The 18,501-nt window shown below is 39.9% G+C and overlaps 1 protein-coding gene and 1 long non-coding RNA gene across 8 annotated transcripts in view; both read right to left on the reverse strand.

Annotated features, from left to right (window-relative positions):
* Positions 1 to 2,320: 2,320 nt before the first annotated feature.
* olfm3a (olfactomedin 3a) overlaps positions 2,321 to 18,501 on the reverse strand; it is a 31,219-nt gene continuing 15,038 nt past the window's right edge. The window contains exons 3-6 of the mRNA XM_035741707.2: positions 10,953 to 11,108; positions 5,754 to 5,973; positions 4,178 to 4,284; positions 2,321 to 3,756 (exon numbers count right to left, since the gene is read on the reverse strand). Of these exons, the coding sequence (XP_035597600.1) occupies positions 3,079 to 3,756; positions 4,178 to 4,284; positions 5,754 to 5,973; positions 10,953 to 11,108 (1,161 nt within the window). The 3' untranslated portion in view covers positions 2,321 to 3,078. The remainder of the gene's footprint in view (positions 3,757 to 4,177; positions 4,285 to 5,753; positions 5,974 to 10,952; positions 11,109 to 18,501) is intronic.
* On the reverse strand, positions 11,115 to 13,254 carry LOC127912837 (uncharacterized). Of its 7 annotated transcripts, none has more exons than XR_008083582.1 (3): positions 12,941 to 13,254; positions 12,720 to 12,851; positions 11,115 to 12,654 (listed from the first exon to the last, which is right to left on the reverse strand). It is a non-coding gene; the product is annotated as an uncharacterized LOC127912837 (long non-coding RNA). The 7 variants fall into 7 exon arrangements; XR_008083579.1 differs by having other exon boundaries at positions 12,720 to 12,785; positions 13,007 to 13,252; XR_008083580.1 differs by having other exon boundaries at positions 13,007 to 13,252.

The following is an 18,501-nucleotide window of genomic DNA, read 5'->3' on the forward strand; positions in this document are numbered from 1 at the left end:
TTAGATGCAATAGGTTGCTCTCTATTTTCTCAGAGAGAACAGTAAAGACTCAATGATCCTGCTAGATATAGCACCCAGTGAAGCGGTCCAAGTTTTTTACTGAGTATCTTGATGCGTGGTGTTTTTTACTGAGTATCTTGATGAGTGGTATTTTTACTGAAAGTAACTTGAAATGAACGGGTATTTTTACTGAGAAACTTGATTCGTGGTATTTTTTACTGAGTAACTTGATGCGTGGTATTTCTTCCATGAGTATCTTGATGCATGGTGTTTCCATGTAGAGAGAAAAAAATATGAAGAAATGTCATACTGAGTATCTTGATGCGTGGTGTTTTTTTACTGAGTATCTTGATGATCTTATGGATGTTTTTTGTGAGTATCTTGATGCGTGGTGTTTTTTACTGTCAGTATCTTGATGCGTATGGTGTTTTTCTGAGTATCTTGATGCGTGGTGTTTTTTACTGAGTATCTTGATGAGTGGTATTTTTTACTGAGTAATCAAGATGAATGATATTTTTTCTACTGAGAAACTTGATTCGTGGTATTTTTTACTGAGTAACTTGATGCGTGGTATTTCTTCAATCCAGACATCTTGATGCATGGTGTTTTTACTGAGTATCTTGATGCGTGGTGTTTTTTACTGAGTATCTTGATGCGTGGTGTTTTTTTACTGAGTATCTTGATGCGTGGTGTTTTTTACTGAGTATCTTGATGAGTGGTATTTTTTACTGAGTAACTTGATGCGTGGTATTTTTTACTGAGAAACTTGATTCGTGGTATTTTTTACTGAGTAACTTGATGCGTGGTATTTCTTCGGAGTATCTTGATGCATGGTGTTTTTACTGAGTATCTTGATGCGTGGTGTTTTTTACTGAGTATCTTGATGCGTGGTGTTTTTTACTGAGTATCTTGATGCGTGGTGTTTTTTACTGAGTATCTTGATGCGTGGTGTTTTTTACTGAGTATCTTGATGCGTGGTGTTTTTTACTGAGTATCTTGATGCGTGGTGTTTTTTACTGAGTATCTTGATGCGTGGTGTTTTTTACTGAGTATCTTGATGAGTGGTATTTTTTACTGAGTAACTTGATGCGTGGTATTTTTTACTGAGAAACTTGATTCGTGGTATTTTTTACTGAGTATCTTGATGCATGGTGTTTTTACTGAGTATCTTGATGCGTGGTGTTTTTACTGAGTATCTTGATGTGTGGTGTTTTTACTGAGTATCTTGATGCGTGGTGTTTTTACTGAGTATCTTGATGCGTGGTGTTTTTTACTGAGTATCTTGATGCGTGGTGTTTTTTACTGAGTATCTTGATGCGTGGTGTTTTTTACTGAGTATCTGGATGAGCACAGATAGAGACATGAGCATTCAAACTGACAGCGTTTGACATTACGATCCCAACACTGAATGATAGCCCTCCCCCCTCCATCCATTCATCCCTCCTTCCCGCTGAACCAGACATAGACACATAGAGAGGGGAAAAGGTGGGAAAATCTATGCTAATCAACTTTTCTGGAAGAGCAATTTCTGATTTAATACAGCCTTGCTGATGTGTGGGGATTTTCTTTTTCTCCTTTGAGTGCGGTGGGAGCGGGGACAGTGGGGAGAAGAGATGCTCACACTGGGTGACACTTGTAGCCAAGGACTTAAGATGGGGAATCGATAAAGATTCATGATTGTGGTAGGCACTTTACTGTTTGGGCAGGGGGAGGGAGAGAGGTGGTAAATTACGTAGTCTGTCTCATGGGCTCCTACTGTAAAACTAGACAAATTTGTTTATTTTTTCAACTTTACCTTTTCTGACTAGGCAAGTCAGTTAAGAACAAATTCTTATTTTCAATGATGGCCTAGGAACAGTGTTGAGGAGTAGAACAACAGATTTGTACCTTGTCAGCTCGGGGATTTGAACTTGCAACCTTTCCATTACTAGTCCAACTCTCTAACCACTAGGCTACCCTGCCTGAGTGGATGCAGAGGGTGGGGACTAGAGGGGAATCATCCCAGCTTTTTTTGCCTGTTCATGAACTTCCTGATTGGAATGCCAAAGGATAGCACTCAACCCAACAGAGGAAAAAGCCTCAGAAATGTCAATATTCGCAAGCCACCACCTTCATCCCCACCATCATCATCATCATTCATAAATGGGGCCTTCATAATATGATTTCTTTCAGCTTAGCTATTTTTTATCTTGGCATAGAGATGTTGATGTTTTACTCAGATATTTTGCTTTTTGAGTTATATTTTTGGTCACACTTCTCTCAAAAAATGTTACAGGCACAATAGATATCAAAATGCAGCATCTTCAGACCGAGATAAAAGCATAGGATTTATTTGGTGCTGGATTGGTTCATTTCAGTTGTTACTATAAGAGTATGTATTGCCTTATTCAACATGGACAAATAAAAACAGATACGCTTTTATGATACAGTATTTTATAAAAAATATGGACTTAACTCTCACATAGAGACATAAAATTGTTACTGCAATATTTTTTAATAAGTTGATAAGACTGTCCATTTTGCTTTGTTATAAATTACCTCTACATACATGGCAGCAAATAGTCTGGAGGGGATGATCTTCAACCTCCCCGGTTTAAATACTTTAAATAGACATCACCACAAACACTGTGAGAACTAAAGGACATGTCTAGAACAGGAACGTAGCTAATATATCATCATAAATTACATCAGACAAAATGTCAGACATTCATGCACAAAAGCAATCTAGAGCCTTCGGCTGATACGGATCCAAAAGACAGCAGTGAATAAGGCCATACAGTAAAGTCGTCTTTTCAGCAGCGATGTAAGAAGTTAAAAAAGGAAGAATGGAAACGGAATGCCATTCTGTCCGTGTTCAAGTGTTCTGGCCCAGAAAATACAAAAAGGTGATTTCTTCAAGTAATGGCAATGTAAAGACAGCACAGTTCATTTTAGGGAGGAGAAGAAAAAATATGAACAAGGGAGTTAGTACAAGGTCCCTTGTATATCACAAATGATGGTGCTTTCTCTTTGAGAGTTGTTGTTCTCATTTGTATGGTATCCATATGAGGACATCTGACATTTGTTCTCATTTCTCTTCTAGGAGTCATCTTCGGTTTTGATGACGTGGAACAGAGTGACATTGAACAGCACCTGGTGTCCATTGTTCCAGGCATAGAGCGCCCTCTCCCTGGCGTTATAGTCTAACATGGACATGTGAAAGTACTGGTTGTGGAAGGGGATGTCCGTGTACTCATAGCTGGAGGTCTTGGTGGAGTATGAGTAGTAGACCTTAGCACCCGTCAGGTGAGAGTTGGTGATGTAGAGTGTTCCGCAGATCATAAAGGATTCCCCCGCATTCCGTTTGGAATATTCCGTGTTCCATGTCTTCTGGACTTCCAGGGTGTCCGGGTCCATCTGGGCGATGACAATATTTCCCGCGTTCTGATTGGTTGCGTACACCACCCACATGCCCAGTTCGTCGGCCATGACATCGATGTCGGAGTATCCGCCCCAGGAGTAGGGGTAGGTATTGTGGAAGCCGGCGTACTCCAGAGCCCGCTGAGCCAGCACCCGACCCGTCTCAAAACTGTACTTCACGATGATGTTACTCTGATACTTGTTGTAGTACAGGGATCCATTGTATACCACGTGACCGGTTCCCTCCCATTTAAATGGAAGGTTGTAGGTTTGAGACACCACATTAGCCACAAAGTCTTCCATGGTCTTGTACTCACGGACAATCTTACTGTTGGTGTAGCTGTCCATGTACCAGACCTATGTCAAAGAAAGATGAATAGCAGGAATTAGTCGAAACCACAAACTGGTGTCTTTCACACTGAACACAGACTGAATAAACATGCAACAAACGTGCAAAAATATCTTTACGAAAATGTCACCATTTCCTCCATCTCCCTTACGAATATAACATATGAACCACTTCACATGCCTTATAAATCTAATTAAATTATACTCAATTAAATGATACGCAATTAAATATCCCCAGAAACAGCCTTATATGAAAATCAACACCATGATGTTTGGTCATGACAATATTCGATTATTGTTATAAATCCTGCCCTATACTCTGAAAACAAAACCGAGATGTAGTCACCAGAGACACGCACAGAGAAAGAGCTATCACCAACATAGACGCCCAGCCACCTTCCACCTCCTCCACTCCCATCCCATAACTCACCCTGTTGTTTCTCTGAGAGGCCTGTGGATCAGTCATCCATGCCCCAAACCGGGTGCCAGATGTCTTTATTGTTACAGGTCCAGTGATTTTCATTAATTTCCCACATGCTGTTAATAAAGAAATGCAGCGATAAGATGTACTGTTTTTTCCTCCTCTTCTAAATAGATTTCTCAAGCCAATTTCATGCCTGTGCCACCGGAGAGTTTACTCAACAACACTGTGCATATTAAATCCGGGCTAGCAGAAAGACGTACACTCAAGTCTAAGGCCTAAGGCAATCATATCGGACTCAATCAATTGGCAGTAGGTATTGACTACATGGGAAAGCTGCTTATTAATACTGGGCTTTACAGTACTGCTTGTCGTATCCCACATGGTATTGCAGAGTTGCAGAAATATGCAAACACACACATAACACCGTATGCAAACGCACATGCATAGTAATGTGTTTGGGGTTCCAACTAATTCACAGATGAAAGAATGTAGTAATTTTCTTGTTTATGGATATTACAGTGTAACTGTGCTTGAGCATGGAAACCGCAGTGATAAAAGATTCTATAATATTATCTATGCTTAGCTCTCAGTTATTTATTTATGTTTTTCAATATTGCGTTTATATCAAGATACTCAATCTTTGACCTCCATTATGCCATTTACCTTTTATAAATCAGATCCTTTCATTCCTTTTCCCATTAAGATCAGGTAGAGTCAAATAGTAGATTACATACCGCAGGTAAAACTGATCTCATTAAAAGATCTCATCCTGATTTTGTCTCTTCAGAGTCTCCTACCCAGTGGAATACAACACTGCCACAATACAGTTATTGTGGCGTGAGCCATAAATACACAACAGAGGATTCACTGAGTTTGCCCGTGCAGTTGATATTGATCTGGTTCTACTCACTGAGTTTGCCCGTGCAGTTGATATGGATCTGGTTCTACTCACTGAGTTTGCCCGTGCAGTTGATATTGATCTGGTTCTACTCACTGAGTTTGCCTGTGCAGTTGATATGGATCTGGTTCTACTCACTGAGTTTGCCCGTGCAGTTGATATTGATCTGGTTCTACTCACTGAGTTTGCCCGTGCAGTTGATATTGATCTGGTTCTACTCACTGAGTTTGCCCGTGCAGTTGATATTGATCTGGTTCTACTCACTGAGTTTGCCCGTGCAGTTGATATTGATCTGGTTCTACTCACTGAGTTTGCCCGTGCAGTTGATATTGATCTGGTTCTACTCACTGAGTTTGCCCGTGCAGTTGATATTGATCTGGTTCTACTCACTGAGTTTGCCCGTGCAGTTGATATTGATCTGGTTCTACTCACTGAGTTTGCCCGTGCAGTTGATATTGATCTGGTTCTACTCACTGAGTTTGCCCGTGCAGTTGATATTGATCTGGTTCTACTCACTGAGTTTGCCCGTGCAGTTGATATTGATCTGGTTCTACTCACTGAGTTTGCCCGTGCAGTTGATATTGATCTGGTTCTACTCACTGAGTTTGCCCGTGCAGTTGATATTGATCTGGTTCTACTCACTGAGTTTGCCCGTGCAGTTGATATTGATCTGGTTCTACTCACTGAGTTTGCCCATGCAGTTGCGGAGCCTGCTGTCCAGTCTCAGCACCCTCTGGTAGAGCTCGTCATAGTCGTATGCCCCCATCTCCTCCTGGATAGCTGTGAGCACCATGGACAGGTTTCTGATCTCCTCTTTAAAGGAGGAGATGAGCTGGGCGTCTGTCTTGTACTGCTCCAACACAGGGATCAGAGGCTGCAGCTCATCCATCTTCTCCTTAAGCTCCTGGAGCAGAGACAGGCACAGGACAGAGACAGAATGGCCTGGATTAAGAGAAATCCCAGAGGGGAGATAGAAACCACTTAAGGCACGCTTAACACACCTTCTGAGCAGTGGTAGGAAGCCATGCAACCTTGTCTCAAGGAAATTTGTGAGATTTGGTACGTAAATTTGTCAGTCCGTTTAGTATGATATACTGTATTTCGTTACATTATGTTACAGTAAGATTGAAATGAGAGGATTTATAGTATCATATGTCTTACCCAGTGGTACAATAGCATACTAATTGGATGATGTAACTTACTGATGTATAGTATTATATGTATTTTTCTGAGACCGGGTTGCGTGTTGCGTGACGAAGGAGAATTAAGGGGGAAATTTATGTTGATGGTTAGAAGAACTAATGGAAAAGGTTAGGATAATTCAAGTAGCAGGTTAGGTGTAATGGGTTAAGGTTAGATTCTCGAACACAGAACCTTTGTATTGCTAGGCAGTCGTAATATACGCCCAACCATCCTCGCTGACAAACCTCCCTACTTTCGTTTCTTTTTAAATTAACTAGACCATTAGTACATATCATACATCTTGGAGGTCTAAATACATACATATAGTATGCGTTATATGGCTGAGGCCAGGCTGAGCCATAGGGAAGAGGAAAAGTGGAGCAGAGGAAAAAAGGGGGTGTTGAAAATAAAGTGAAATATGGGTAACATCGAGAAGTATATACACTACTGTAGCGGTGGGGTCACTTATACATTTCCCTGTTTTTGATAGAATAGCACATTATTTGTCCATTAAAATAACATCAAATTGATCAGAAATACAGTGTAGACATTGTTAATGTTGTAAATGACTATTGTAGCTGGAAACAGCTGATTGTTTATGGATTATCTACATAGGTGTACAGAGGCCCTTTATCAGCAACCATCACTCCTGTGTTCCAATGGCACGTTGTGACCCCAAAGTTTTGAACAGTAATGTATATACAGTACAAGTTTTTTTCTTCTTTAAAAAAAAAACAATTTTCTACATTGTAGAATGATAGTGAAGAATTCAAATCTATGAATGACACACATGAAATCATGTAGTAACCAAAAAAGTGATAAACAAATCAAATACATTTTTGATTTTAGATTCTTCAAAGTAGCCACGCTTTGCCTTGATGACAACTTTGCACACTCTTGGCATTTTCTCAGCCAGCTTCACCTGGAATGCTTTTCCAACAGTCTTAAAGGAGTTCCCACATACGCTGAGCACGTGTTGGCTGCATTTCCTTCCCTCTGCTGTCCAACTCATCCCAAACCATCTCAATTGGGTTGAGGTTGGGTGATTCAATCACTATTGTTCTTGGTCAAATAGCCCTTACACAGCCTGGAGGGGTGATTGTCGTGCTGAAAAACAAATGATTGTCCCACTAAGTGCAAACCAGATGTGATGGCTTATCGCTGCAGAATGCTGTGGTAGCCATGCTGGTTAAGTGTGCGTTGAATTCTAAATAAATCACAGACAGTGTCGCCAGCAAAGCATCCCTACAACATCACACATCCTCCTCCATGCTTCATGGTGGGAACCACACATGGAGAGATCATCCATTCATTCACCTATTGAAGGTGGTTGTGACCCAAAATCTCACGTTTTGACTCATCAGACCGAAGGACAGATTTCCACCGGTCTAATCTCCATTGCTTGTGTTGCTTGCCCCAAGCAAGTCTCTTCATCTTATTGGTATCCTTTAGTCATGATTTCTTTGCAGAAATTCGCTCATTCGCTCACACAGTCTGTTACTTGAACTCTGTGAAGCATTTATTTGGGCTGCAATTTCTAAGGCTGGTAACTCTAATGATCTTATCATCTGCAGCAGAGGCAACTCTGGGTCTTCCTTTCCTGTGGCGGTCCTCATCAGAGCCAGTTTCATCATAGCGCTTGATCTGTTTTTGCGACTGCAGTTGAAGAAACTTTCAAAATTCTTAAAAGGTTCCATATTGACTGACCTTCATATCTTAAAGTAACGATGGACTATCATTTCTCTTTGCTTACTTGAGCTGTTCTTGCCATAATATGCTATCTTCTGTATACCACTCCTACCTTGTCACGATACAACTGACTCTTAATGCACACCAGTTAATTTAAATGCATTCCAGGTGACTATCTCATGAAGCAGGTTGAAAGAATGCCAAGAGTGGGCGCAAAGCTGTCATCAAGGCAAAGGGTGACTACTTTGCAGAATCTAAAATATAATTTTTTAATTTGTTTAACACTTTTTTGGTTATTACATGATGCAATATGTCTTATTTCATAGTTTTGATGTCTTCACTATTATTCTACAATGTAGAAAATAGTACAAATAAAGAAAAACCAAGGTGTGTCCAAACTTTTGACTGGTACTGTATATTTTTTAATTGATCTAACATATTTCCTTATGAGTGTCTCTCACAGTGTTTAAAATTGTAAGTAAACATCTCTGTTCAGGTCATGTGGTCAGGCAAAACACCTGGGCCTGTTTATAAAAAAATGTGCTGTACTTCAATGTATTCTCGTGCTGTAATGTTCTGTACATCAATGTATTCTAGTGCTGTAATGTTATTTACTTCAATGTATTCTAGTGCTGTAATGTTCTGTACATCAATGTATTCTAGTGCTGTAATGTGCTGTACTTCAATGTATTCTAGTGCTGTAATGTTCTGTACGTCAATGTATTCTAGTGCTGTAATGTTATGTACATCAATGTATTCTAGTGCTGTAATGTTATTTATATCAATGTATTCTAGTCTGTTCTGTACATCAATGTATTCTAGTGCTGTAATGTTCTGTACATCAATGTATTCTAGTGCTGTAATGTTCTGTACATCAATGTATTCTAGTGCTGTAATTATTTATATCAATGTATTCTAGTGCTGTAATGTTATGTACATCAATGTATTCTAGTGCTGTAATGTTATTTATATCAATGTATTCTAGTGCTGTAATGTTCTGTACATCAATGTATTCTAGTGCTGTAATGTTCTGTACGTCAATGTATTCTACTGCTGTAATGTTCTGTACATCAATGTATTCTAGTGCTGTAATGTTATGTACTTCAATGTATTCTAGTGCTGTAATGTTATTTATATCAATGTATTCTAGTGCTGTAATGTTATGTACTGTATTCTAGTGCAATGTATTTATATCAATGTATTCTAGTGCTGTAATGTTATGTACTTCAATGTATTCTAGTGCTGTAATGTTATTTATATCAATGTATTCTAGTGCTGTTCTGTAAATGTTAGTGCTGTAATGTTATTTATATCAATGTATTCTAGTGCTGTAATGTTCTGTACAAATGTATTCTAGTGCTGTAATGTTATTTATATCAATGTATTCTAGTGCTGTAATGTTCTGTACATCAATGTATTCTAGTGCTGTAATGTTATGTACATCAATGTATTCTAGTGCTGTAATGTTATTTATATCAATGTATTCTAGTGCTGTAATGTTCTGTACATCAATGTATTCTAGTGCTGTAATGTTATTTATATCAATGTATTCTAGTGCTGTAATGTTATTTATATCAATGTATTCTAGTGCTGTAATGTTATCAATGTATTCTGTGCTGTAATGTTCTGTACATCAATGTATTCTAGTGCTGTAATGTTATGTACATCAATGTATTCTAGTGCTGTAATGTTGCTGTAATGTTATTTATATCAATGTATTCTAGTCTGTAATGTTATTTATATCAATAGTGCTGTAATGTTATGTACATCAATGTATTCTAGTGCTGTATGTTATTACATCAATGTATTCTAGTGCTGTAATGTTCTGTACATCAATGTATTCTAGTGCTGTAATGTTATTTATATCAATGTATTCTACTGCTGTAATGTTATTTATATCAATGTATTCTAGTGCTGTAATGTTATTTATATCAATGTATTCTAGTGCTGTATGTTATTTACATCAATGTATTCTAGTGCTGTAATGTTATGTACATCAATGTATTCTAGTGCTGTAATGTTATGTACTTCAATGTATTCTAGTGCTGTAATGTTATGTACTTCAATGTATTCTAGTGCTGTAATGTTCTGTACATCAATGTATTCTAGTGCTGTAATGTTCTGTACATCAATGTATTCTAGTGCTGTAATGTTATGTACATCAATGTATTCTAGTGCTGTAATGTTATGTACATCAATGTATTCTAGTGCTGTAATGTTCTGTACATCAATGTATTCTAGTGCTGTAATGTTATTTATATCAATGTATTCTAGTGCTGTAATGTTCTGTCAAATGTATTCTAGTGCTGTAATGTTATTTATATCAATGTATTCTAGTGCTGTAATGTTATTTATATCAATGTATTCTAGTGCTGTAATGTTATGTACTTCAATGTATTCTAGTGCTGTAATGTTCTGTACATCAATGTATTCTAGTGCTGTAATGTTCTGTACTTCAATGTATTCTAGTGCTGTAATGTTCTGTACGTCAATGTATTCTAGTGCTGTAATGTTATTTACTTCAATGTATTCTAGTGCTGTAATTCTAGTGCTGTAATGTTCTGTACTTCAATGTATTCTAGTGCTGTAATGTTATGTACATCAATGTATTCTAGTGCTGTAATGTTCTGTACATCAATGTATTCTAGTGCTGTAATGTTATGTACATCAATGTATTCTAGTGCTGTAATGTTATGTACATCAATGTATTCTAGTGCTGTAATGTTCTGTACATCAATGTATTCTAGTGCTGTAATGTTATTTATATCAATGTATTCTAGTGCTGTAATGTTATGTACATCAATGTATTCTAGTGCTGTAATGTTATTTATATCAATGTATTCTAGTGCTGTAATGTTATGTACATCAATGTATTCTAGTGCTGTAATGTTATTTATATCAATGTATTCTAGTGCTGTAATGTTATTTACTTCAATTTATTTCAGTGCTGTAATGTTCTGTACATCAATGTATTCTTCCTTCAATGTATTCTGGTGCTTTAATGTTCTGTACCTGGAAGTTCTTGGCCATAATAGTCTTCCTGTCATCTTCTACCTGTCTGAACTTGGTCCGGAGCCCTTTCATCTGATTCTCCATCTTCATGACATACTGGAAGTCCCTCTGAGTCCGTAGGTTCAACACCTCAATGGACTGGGACATGTTCTGCACCTGGACCAGAGTAGGGTAAATACTGTATATGTTGTAACAGAGAAGTATAGACATTCATGTCATGGATATCAAGGTTTTATGAATACTTTATGAATGTTACATACCATCATCGTAAGTAAAGTTTTACCAACAAGACAAACACATGTCCAACAACCATCTGAAAGATGTTCCGCACCTGGACCACAGCAAATAAGACAAGCACATCCAGCCTGGTCCAAGATCTATATGTGTCAATGTCAATGACCATAGGAGCTGGCAAGACAGCACAAACATATCTAGGACCAGGCTAAATCAAATCTATACAACCGTCTCAATCATGTCTGGGCCAACACGGACTCCTGAACTGACTCCTAACTTGAGATCCTTCGGCTAACTCGGGTTTAGGTATCACACTCCCATTCTCCCATTGACAACAAATCATGGCTTACAGTCTTTTTAAAATTTTCAAACCTTTTTTTTTTAACGATTGCTAACAAGCGTTTACCTATAGTTAAGGTACTTTTTTATAAACTCTTAACAGAGCAACACACCTACATCACACAATTAGTCAAATAGTTCATTTTCTGCTCAAAACCTCATTTTGTTCATTAAATACCATCTCTACATTTCAAAATGCAAAAAAACTTTCTCGACGTACAGTAACTCTATCAAAACACGGCAAACCCGACTGAATATCTAATCATTCTGTCAAAACACTAGCACATGTTTTCTATCCACGAGGAACATATCGTCAATCATAGCACAATGACTTTCAAAATACTAACAGTTGATGGCATTACAAAAACTGCAATCCTTTTCATGTTTCAGAACCTGCATACAATAGATAATATGAAATCCATTGTTCTTTTTTAATTCAGTTTCCATTTACTGTAAACCACTCTACATTTTTGGGTTGAGTGTCAATTGTGTGCATTTTTGGCAACACACTATCTAAAAGTGAATGAGTCATCTTTATTTTGTAGAATGTACAATAGAAAAGAATAGTAAGTGACAGAATTGCTGCAGTAAAAGCTTTATTTAGCAAGATGAAATTACTGCCAGTGATCAACAACAAAACATCCAACATACATGACTTTTGGTTCCCAATGTGTAAAAATAAAACACAATTACTGTAAAAAAAGGCAGAGAAGGGGAAAACACAAACATGTCCAGTCCTGTTCTAATCTATACCATGTTCTCGTCCACATCACATCTTATGTCGTCTCTCGCTATGCACCTTAGATAGAAACGCTTGGGCTGCCTCATCCACCCCTGGCAGTCTTCAGCTGAGATGTCTCTGCACCTTGGATAGAAACGCTTGGGCTGCCTCATCCACCCCTGGCAGTCTTCAGCTGAGATGTCTCTGCACCTTGGATAGAAACGCTTGGGCTGCCTCCTCCACCCCTGGCAGTCTTCAGCTGAGATGTCTCTGCACCTTAGATAGAAACGCTTGGCCTGCCTCATCCACCCCTGGCAGTCTTCAGCTGAGATGTCTCTGCACCTTAGATAGAAACGCTTGGCCTGCCTCATCCACCCCTGGCAGTCTTCAGCTGAGATGTCTCTGCACCTTGGATAGAAACGCTTGGCCTGCCTCATCTACCCTGGCAGTCTTCAGCTGAGATGTCTCTGCACCTTGGATAGAAACGCTTGGCCTGCCTCATCCACCCCTGACAGTCTTCAGCTGAGATGTCTCTGCACCTTGGATAGAAACGCTTGGCCTGCCTCATCCACCCCTGGCAGTCTTCAGCTGAGATGTCTCTGCACCTGGCAGTCTTCAGGATGTCTCTGCACCTTGAAAACGCTTGGCCTGCCTTATCCACCCCTGGCAGTCTTCAGCTGAGATGTCTCTGCACCTTGGATAGAAACGCTTGGCCTGCCTTATCCACCCCTGGCAGTCTTCAGCTGAGATGTCTCTGCACCTTGGATAGAAACGCTTGGCCTGCCTCATCCACCCCTGGCAGTCTTCAGCTGAGATGTCTCTGCACCTTGGATAGAAACGCTTGGCCTGCCTCATCCACCCCTGACAGTCTTCAGCTGAGATGTCTCTGCACCTTGGATAGAAACGCTTGGCCTGCCTTATCCACCCCTGGCAGTCTTCAGCTGAGATGTCTCTGCACCTTGGATAGAAACGCTTGGCCTGCCTTATCCACCCCTGGCAGTCTTCAGCTGAGATGTCTCTGCACCTTGGATAGAAACGCTTGGCCTGCCTCATCCACCCCTGGCAGTCTTCAGCTGAGAGGTCTCTGCAGCCGGCATCCATTGCATCCAGGAGGGGATTTTGTCATGTGGCTGATGATCATACACTTTCCACCTCCAGGCAGAAAAGATTCCTCAATGGTGTTGAGGAAAGGTGAGAAGTGGGGAGGAAAGGTGAGAAGTGGAGAGGAAAGGTGAGAAGTGGGGAGGAAAAGGGAAACCCTTCTTGGATGGGCTGCAGACCAGTTTGTGATTGCATGTGAATGGTGGAATGCTACATTGTCCCATGCAATCACAAATGTCCTCATGTTTCCTCCCAGCTGTTCCCTTTCTGCTTCTTGCACCAGTTGTTGGTGGAGGTCAAAAGAAAGCGCTCAGTGTTGTAGGGACCAATCTGGCATTTCTGCAGGACCAGACCAGCACTCGAGACTGCAGCACACATTGTGATATTTGCTCCCCTCTGACCCGGCACATCAACGGTGGCCCTTTTCCCGGTGACGTTGATTCCCCTCCGACGTGTTTTTGTCAGTTTAAACCCTGCCTCATCTTCATAAATGATTTCATGTGGGGTCTGTTTAGCCTCCAACTCCATGACTCTCTGAAAGAAATCAAACACATTATGTGTTAATGCATTTCAGTATGTCCTACTGTATGTACTTTAAGTAGCATAGTGTAAAACTCACTATAGAACTAGACATATTGGAGAGACATCATACCTGGACGTATTGGTGCCGGAGTTCTTTGACCAGCTCAATGTTCCTTTCAAAAGGAATCGTGCACAGCTGTTTCATTCGAACTCTATGTTTGGTCAGAGTCTGAACAATGGTAGTCAGGCTGATGATTTCCACATTGTGAAATACCAGGCTGTCCTCTACAATGGTCTGAATTTCTCTCAGTTTTATTGCATTGTCAGCAATGACCAATCCTACAATGGCATGCTCTTGGTCTTCACTGAGGAACTTTCCTCTTCCCCCAGAGGGAGGAAGACGTTGCGTCCTTTAGAGGAACAAAAATACAACTCTTTCACCAGTCTCTCTCAGTGATAGACCATCGTATTAGGCTGGACTCTTTCACCAGTCTCTCTCAGTGATAGACCATCGTATTAGGCTGGACTCTTTCACCAGTCTCTCTCAGTGATAGACCATCGTATTAGGCTGGACTCTTTCACCAGTCTCTCTCAGTGATAGACCATCGTATTAGGCTGGACTCTTTCACCAGTCTCTCTCAGTGATAGACCATGGTATTAGAGTGGACTCTTTCACCAGCCTCTCTCAGTGATAGACCATCGTATTAGGCTGGACTCTTTCACCAGTCTCTCTCAGTGATAGACCATGGTATTAGAGTGGACTCTTTCACCAGCCTCTCTCAGTGATAGACCATGGTTTATCACATGGTCTATGATGGTGGCTCTTATTTCATCAGTGACAACAGCTCATACTCTCCTTTGAACACCACCACGCATTCTTACTCCTCTCCCCCTACCTCTCCTTCTCACTTGTCCTTGTCCAACTACTCCTCTGCCTGGTCCAGCTACTTCTCTCCCTGGTCCAACTACGCCTCTTCCTTGTCCAAACATGATTTTTCTCTCTCTCTGCTCCTCTGTGTTGTTTTGTATCCACATTGAACAAAATCAATTCAAAGAGTCCCCTTTTTACTGCGTATGTCCATGTAATTGAAAGAACTTCAACACCTGGCTATGTCTCTGATTGAGATTGGATTCAGCTGTGGTTGGTCTATTTTACACAACTTACAGTAAATCAGATATTCCTCAAAGTTTCAATGATCTGTTCATTAAAAAAATATTATCAGCTGTTTCAATATATCTTCTGAGTTGCTGTTGTTGCAGAAGTAGAGACTTTATACTATATTTAAAGTTTTGAACATTAGGTCTTCATTTCTGGCATGCCGTGTGCAAGCATTTGTAAATAAGACAAGAAAGATCCATCATTTTGGTATTGGGTAAGCTTGTATGTAAAGAAAACATAAGCATTTTAGAAACCTGTTAATTGACTGCATATTCTGTGAAAACAACATGAATTGTGTTAATGGGATGGTCCACAACAGATGGATGTTGTGCTAATTGTGTTTAGATTTTTGAAGATGTGACTACAGATTGGACAAAAGGATGTTAGCGATTGTAAAAAAAAAAAAAAAAAAAAGGTAATGTATGTGAAAGTTTGAATTACGTACACACACCTCAGGAAAAGTTGGAATTCAGACCTGTTTGAAAACTCTATTTACACATATATCCCTACACCTGAAATGGATGTTGAAAAGAAAAATACAATTATTCAAGACATTATCCATCTGTGCCTTACATTTCTTATATTTATATCATGTTGAAGCATTGAAAAACATGAATCACAAGTTAACAACACGATCCTCCTCAACAGACAGCAACAGATACAAAATTCTGCCTGCATATTAATAATACGATTAGCTTCTCCTCCCATATGATTAACAACCTAGCCATTCATCACACACACACACAGGTATAAATGACATTCTCTTAAATCACTCTACTTATGCGCTGGCATCGCAGAGGTCCAGCAATGTGTATGATAGATCACTTCAGAATGAAGAAGATAACCGTGTATACTGAGTTCCAGCACTTAATACACATAGCATCTTTTATAAGGGATCTTTCACTGTAAAAAGATAAAACTCCCTTTGTAGTGTACCGTGACTTTTAACCCTATCACAACAGGTGTTTCCTAAGATGTTGCCGAGTGCTGTAACTTTGCTTCTAGGTGATTCTATGATAGGTGTTGTGTGTTAATTATATAGTAGGAGGTGTTGTATGTTAATTGCAGTCAGGTAACCTGTGATACAAGTCAGTATTTGATGTCCATCCATGTCTGAGGATGTCGGCAGATGAGTTGGAAACTGTCCACTAGGGGCAACAGTGAGTGCTGTTACCTTCAAGTAGGTTTCGGTTTTGCTAGGACGTTGTGGATGGGGATGGAGGATGGGCAAGCATCTTGCCGAACATTGCATGTTTGAATCCAGCGATAGAAAGTCGTTTTTTAAGTTTTTGATTGAACCTTTTCATGCGTGAGATCCAAATATCTCTAACGGTCGCCCCGAGCATGACTTGTTTTAAGCGCATGATGTCAGAACGCACTCACTTTTTTATAATGTATTTACAGTTTTATTCACATGTTTTCAAGTACTGGTGACAAATAATGCATTCCGATTATCGCATAGTGTCACACTCTGACCATTATTTGCGTTGTTTGTTTCTATGTTTTGTTTGGTCAGGGTGTGATATGAGTGGGCATTCTATGTTGCATGTCTAGTTAGTCTGTTTCTATGTGTTTTGGCCTGATATGGTTCTCAATCAGAGGCAGGTGTATGTCGTTGTCTCTGATTGGGAACCATATTTAGGTAGCCTGTTTTGTATTGTGGTTTGTGGGTTATTGTCTATGTGTAGTTGCCTGTGTCTGCACTCGTTGTCATAGCGTCACGTTCGTTTTTTTGTTTAAGTGTTCTTCATTCATTAAAAGAAGAATGTATTCTAATCACGCTGCTCTTTGGTCTCCTCTTTACGACGATCGTGACACATAGATTGTAATGGACACCTATGATTCGTGTAAAATAATTTCTTGAAGGTTGTACTGATTATGATGAGCTAACGCTTAGTTATTTGCTAGCTATGTGTGGAGCCATGTTTGTTGACATTATAAACTGCATTCTGTCAGATCAAAGATACTGTAATGAGGTGAAGGAATGGTTCCCTCATCTTTAGAGTAAACTCCTGATGACACACCCCCTTCAACATGCATACTGCAAACAGCCCAATTAATCTCATCTCTTTTTTTTTATCTTTGGTTGATGCCAAAAATCAAAAATGTTGGTGTGCAAAAACTACCCATCGTCAAATTACTCTTGATTTTTAGAAAGTGTTTTACTCAATTATTTGTATCAATGGTGAGCTCATCCATGATGTGATGAATTGGAAATAGTAATTGCTATTAGTTCATTCATATTGTGGTTTCTGTCAGTAAAAGAGTTAGCTAAATATGACCGCTTGAGTTACATCAATCTTTCCTCAGTTAACGCTAGGACTAATGTAGACTACATTTTCCAGTTTGGATGTTTGTGTTATGCTGTCGCTACTTCTGTGGAATGTCTGAACATTGCATCCAAAAATAAACTGGTCACATTCAGGACATAACTTTGTAAGGACTGTGTTTGTGCAAAATGCTTTTGTGAAAAAACAGTATGGCCAGCTCCAACGCTGACTGTTGTGTCAATGAAAACTGGACGTTCTAAATAAGCATTACCAATCACACCGGTTTGAGCGTATGCTGCAGGGACCACTATAGAATGATCACACCGGTTTGAGCGTATGCTGCAGGGACCACTATAGAATGATCACACCGGTTTGAGCGTATGCTGCAGGGACCACTATAGAATGATCACACCCGTTTGAGCGTATGCTGCAGGGACCACTATAGAATGATCACACCGGTTTGAGCGTATGCTGCAGGGACCACTATAGAATGATCACACCCGTTTGAGCGTATGAGCGTATGCTGCAGGGACCACTATAGAATGATCACACCCGTTTGAGCGTATGCTGCAGGGACCACTATAGAATGATCACACCCGTTTGAGCGTATGCTGCAGGGACCACTATAGAATGATCACACCGGTTTGAGCGTATGCTGCAGGGACCACTATAGAATGATCACACCGGTTTGAGCGTATGCTGCAGGGACCACTATAGAATGATCACACCGGTTTGAGCGTATGCTGCAGGGACCACTATAGAATGATCACACCCGTTTGAGCGTATGCTGCAGGGACCACTATAGAATGATCACACCCGTTTGAGCGTATGCTGCAGGGACCACTATAGAATGATCACACCCGTTTGAGCGTATGCTGCAGGGACCACTATAGAATGATCACACCCGTTTGAGCGTATGCTGCAGGGACCACTATAGAATGATCACACCCGTTTGAGCGTATGCTGCAGGGACCACTATAGAATGATCACACCCGTTTGTTGGTACGTATCAAAGGGTTAACCTCAGGATCTCAGAGTTAATGCCTGAACTTAACTCTAACCTTAAATGTTCAGCGTTAATGGCTAATCTTAACCTTAAACACTTAGATATTTGACGCTTGAGAAACATGGATGAACGTATAATTCTGATGTGAGACTGAGAGTTAGTTGCTTAATTGTATAGGAGGTGTTGTGTGTTCATTC

Source organism: Oncorhynchus keta, chromosome 28 (assembly GCF_023373465.1).
Source record: "Oncorhynchus keta strain PuntledgeMale-10-30-2019 chromosome 28, Oket_V2, whole genome shotgun sequence".
NCBI lineage: Eukaryota > Metazoa > Chordata > Actinopteri > Salmoniformes > Salmonidae > Oncorhynchus > Oncorhynchus keta.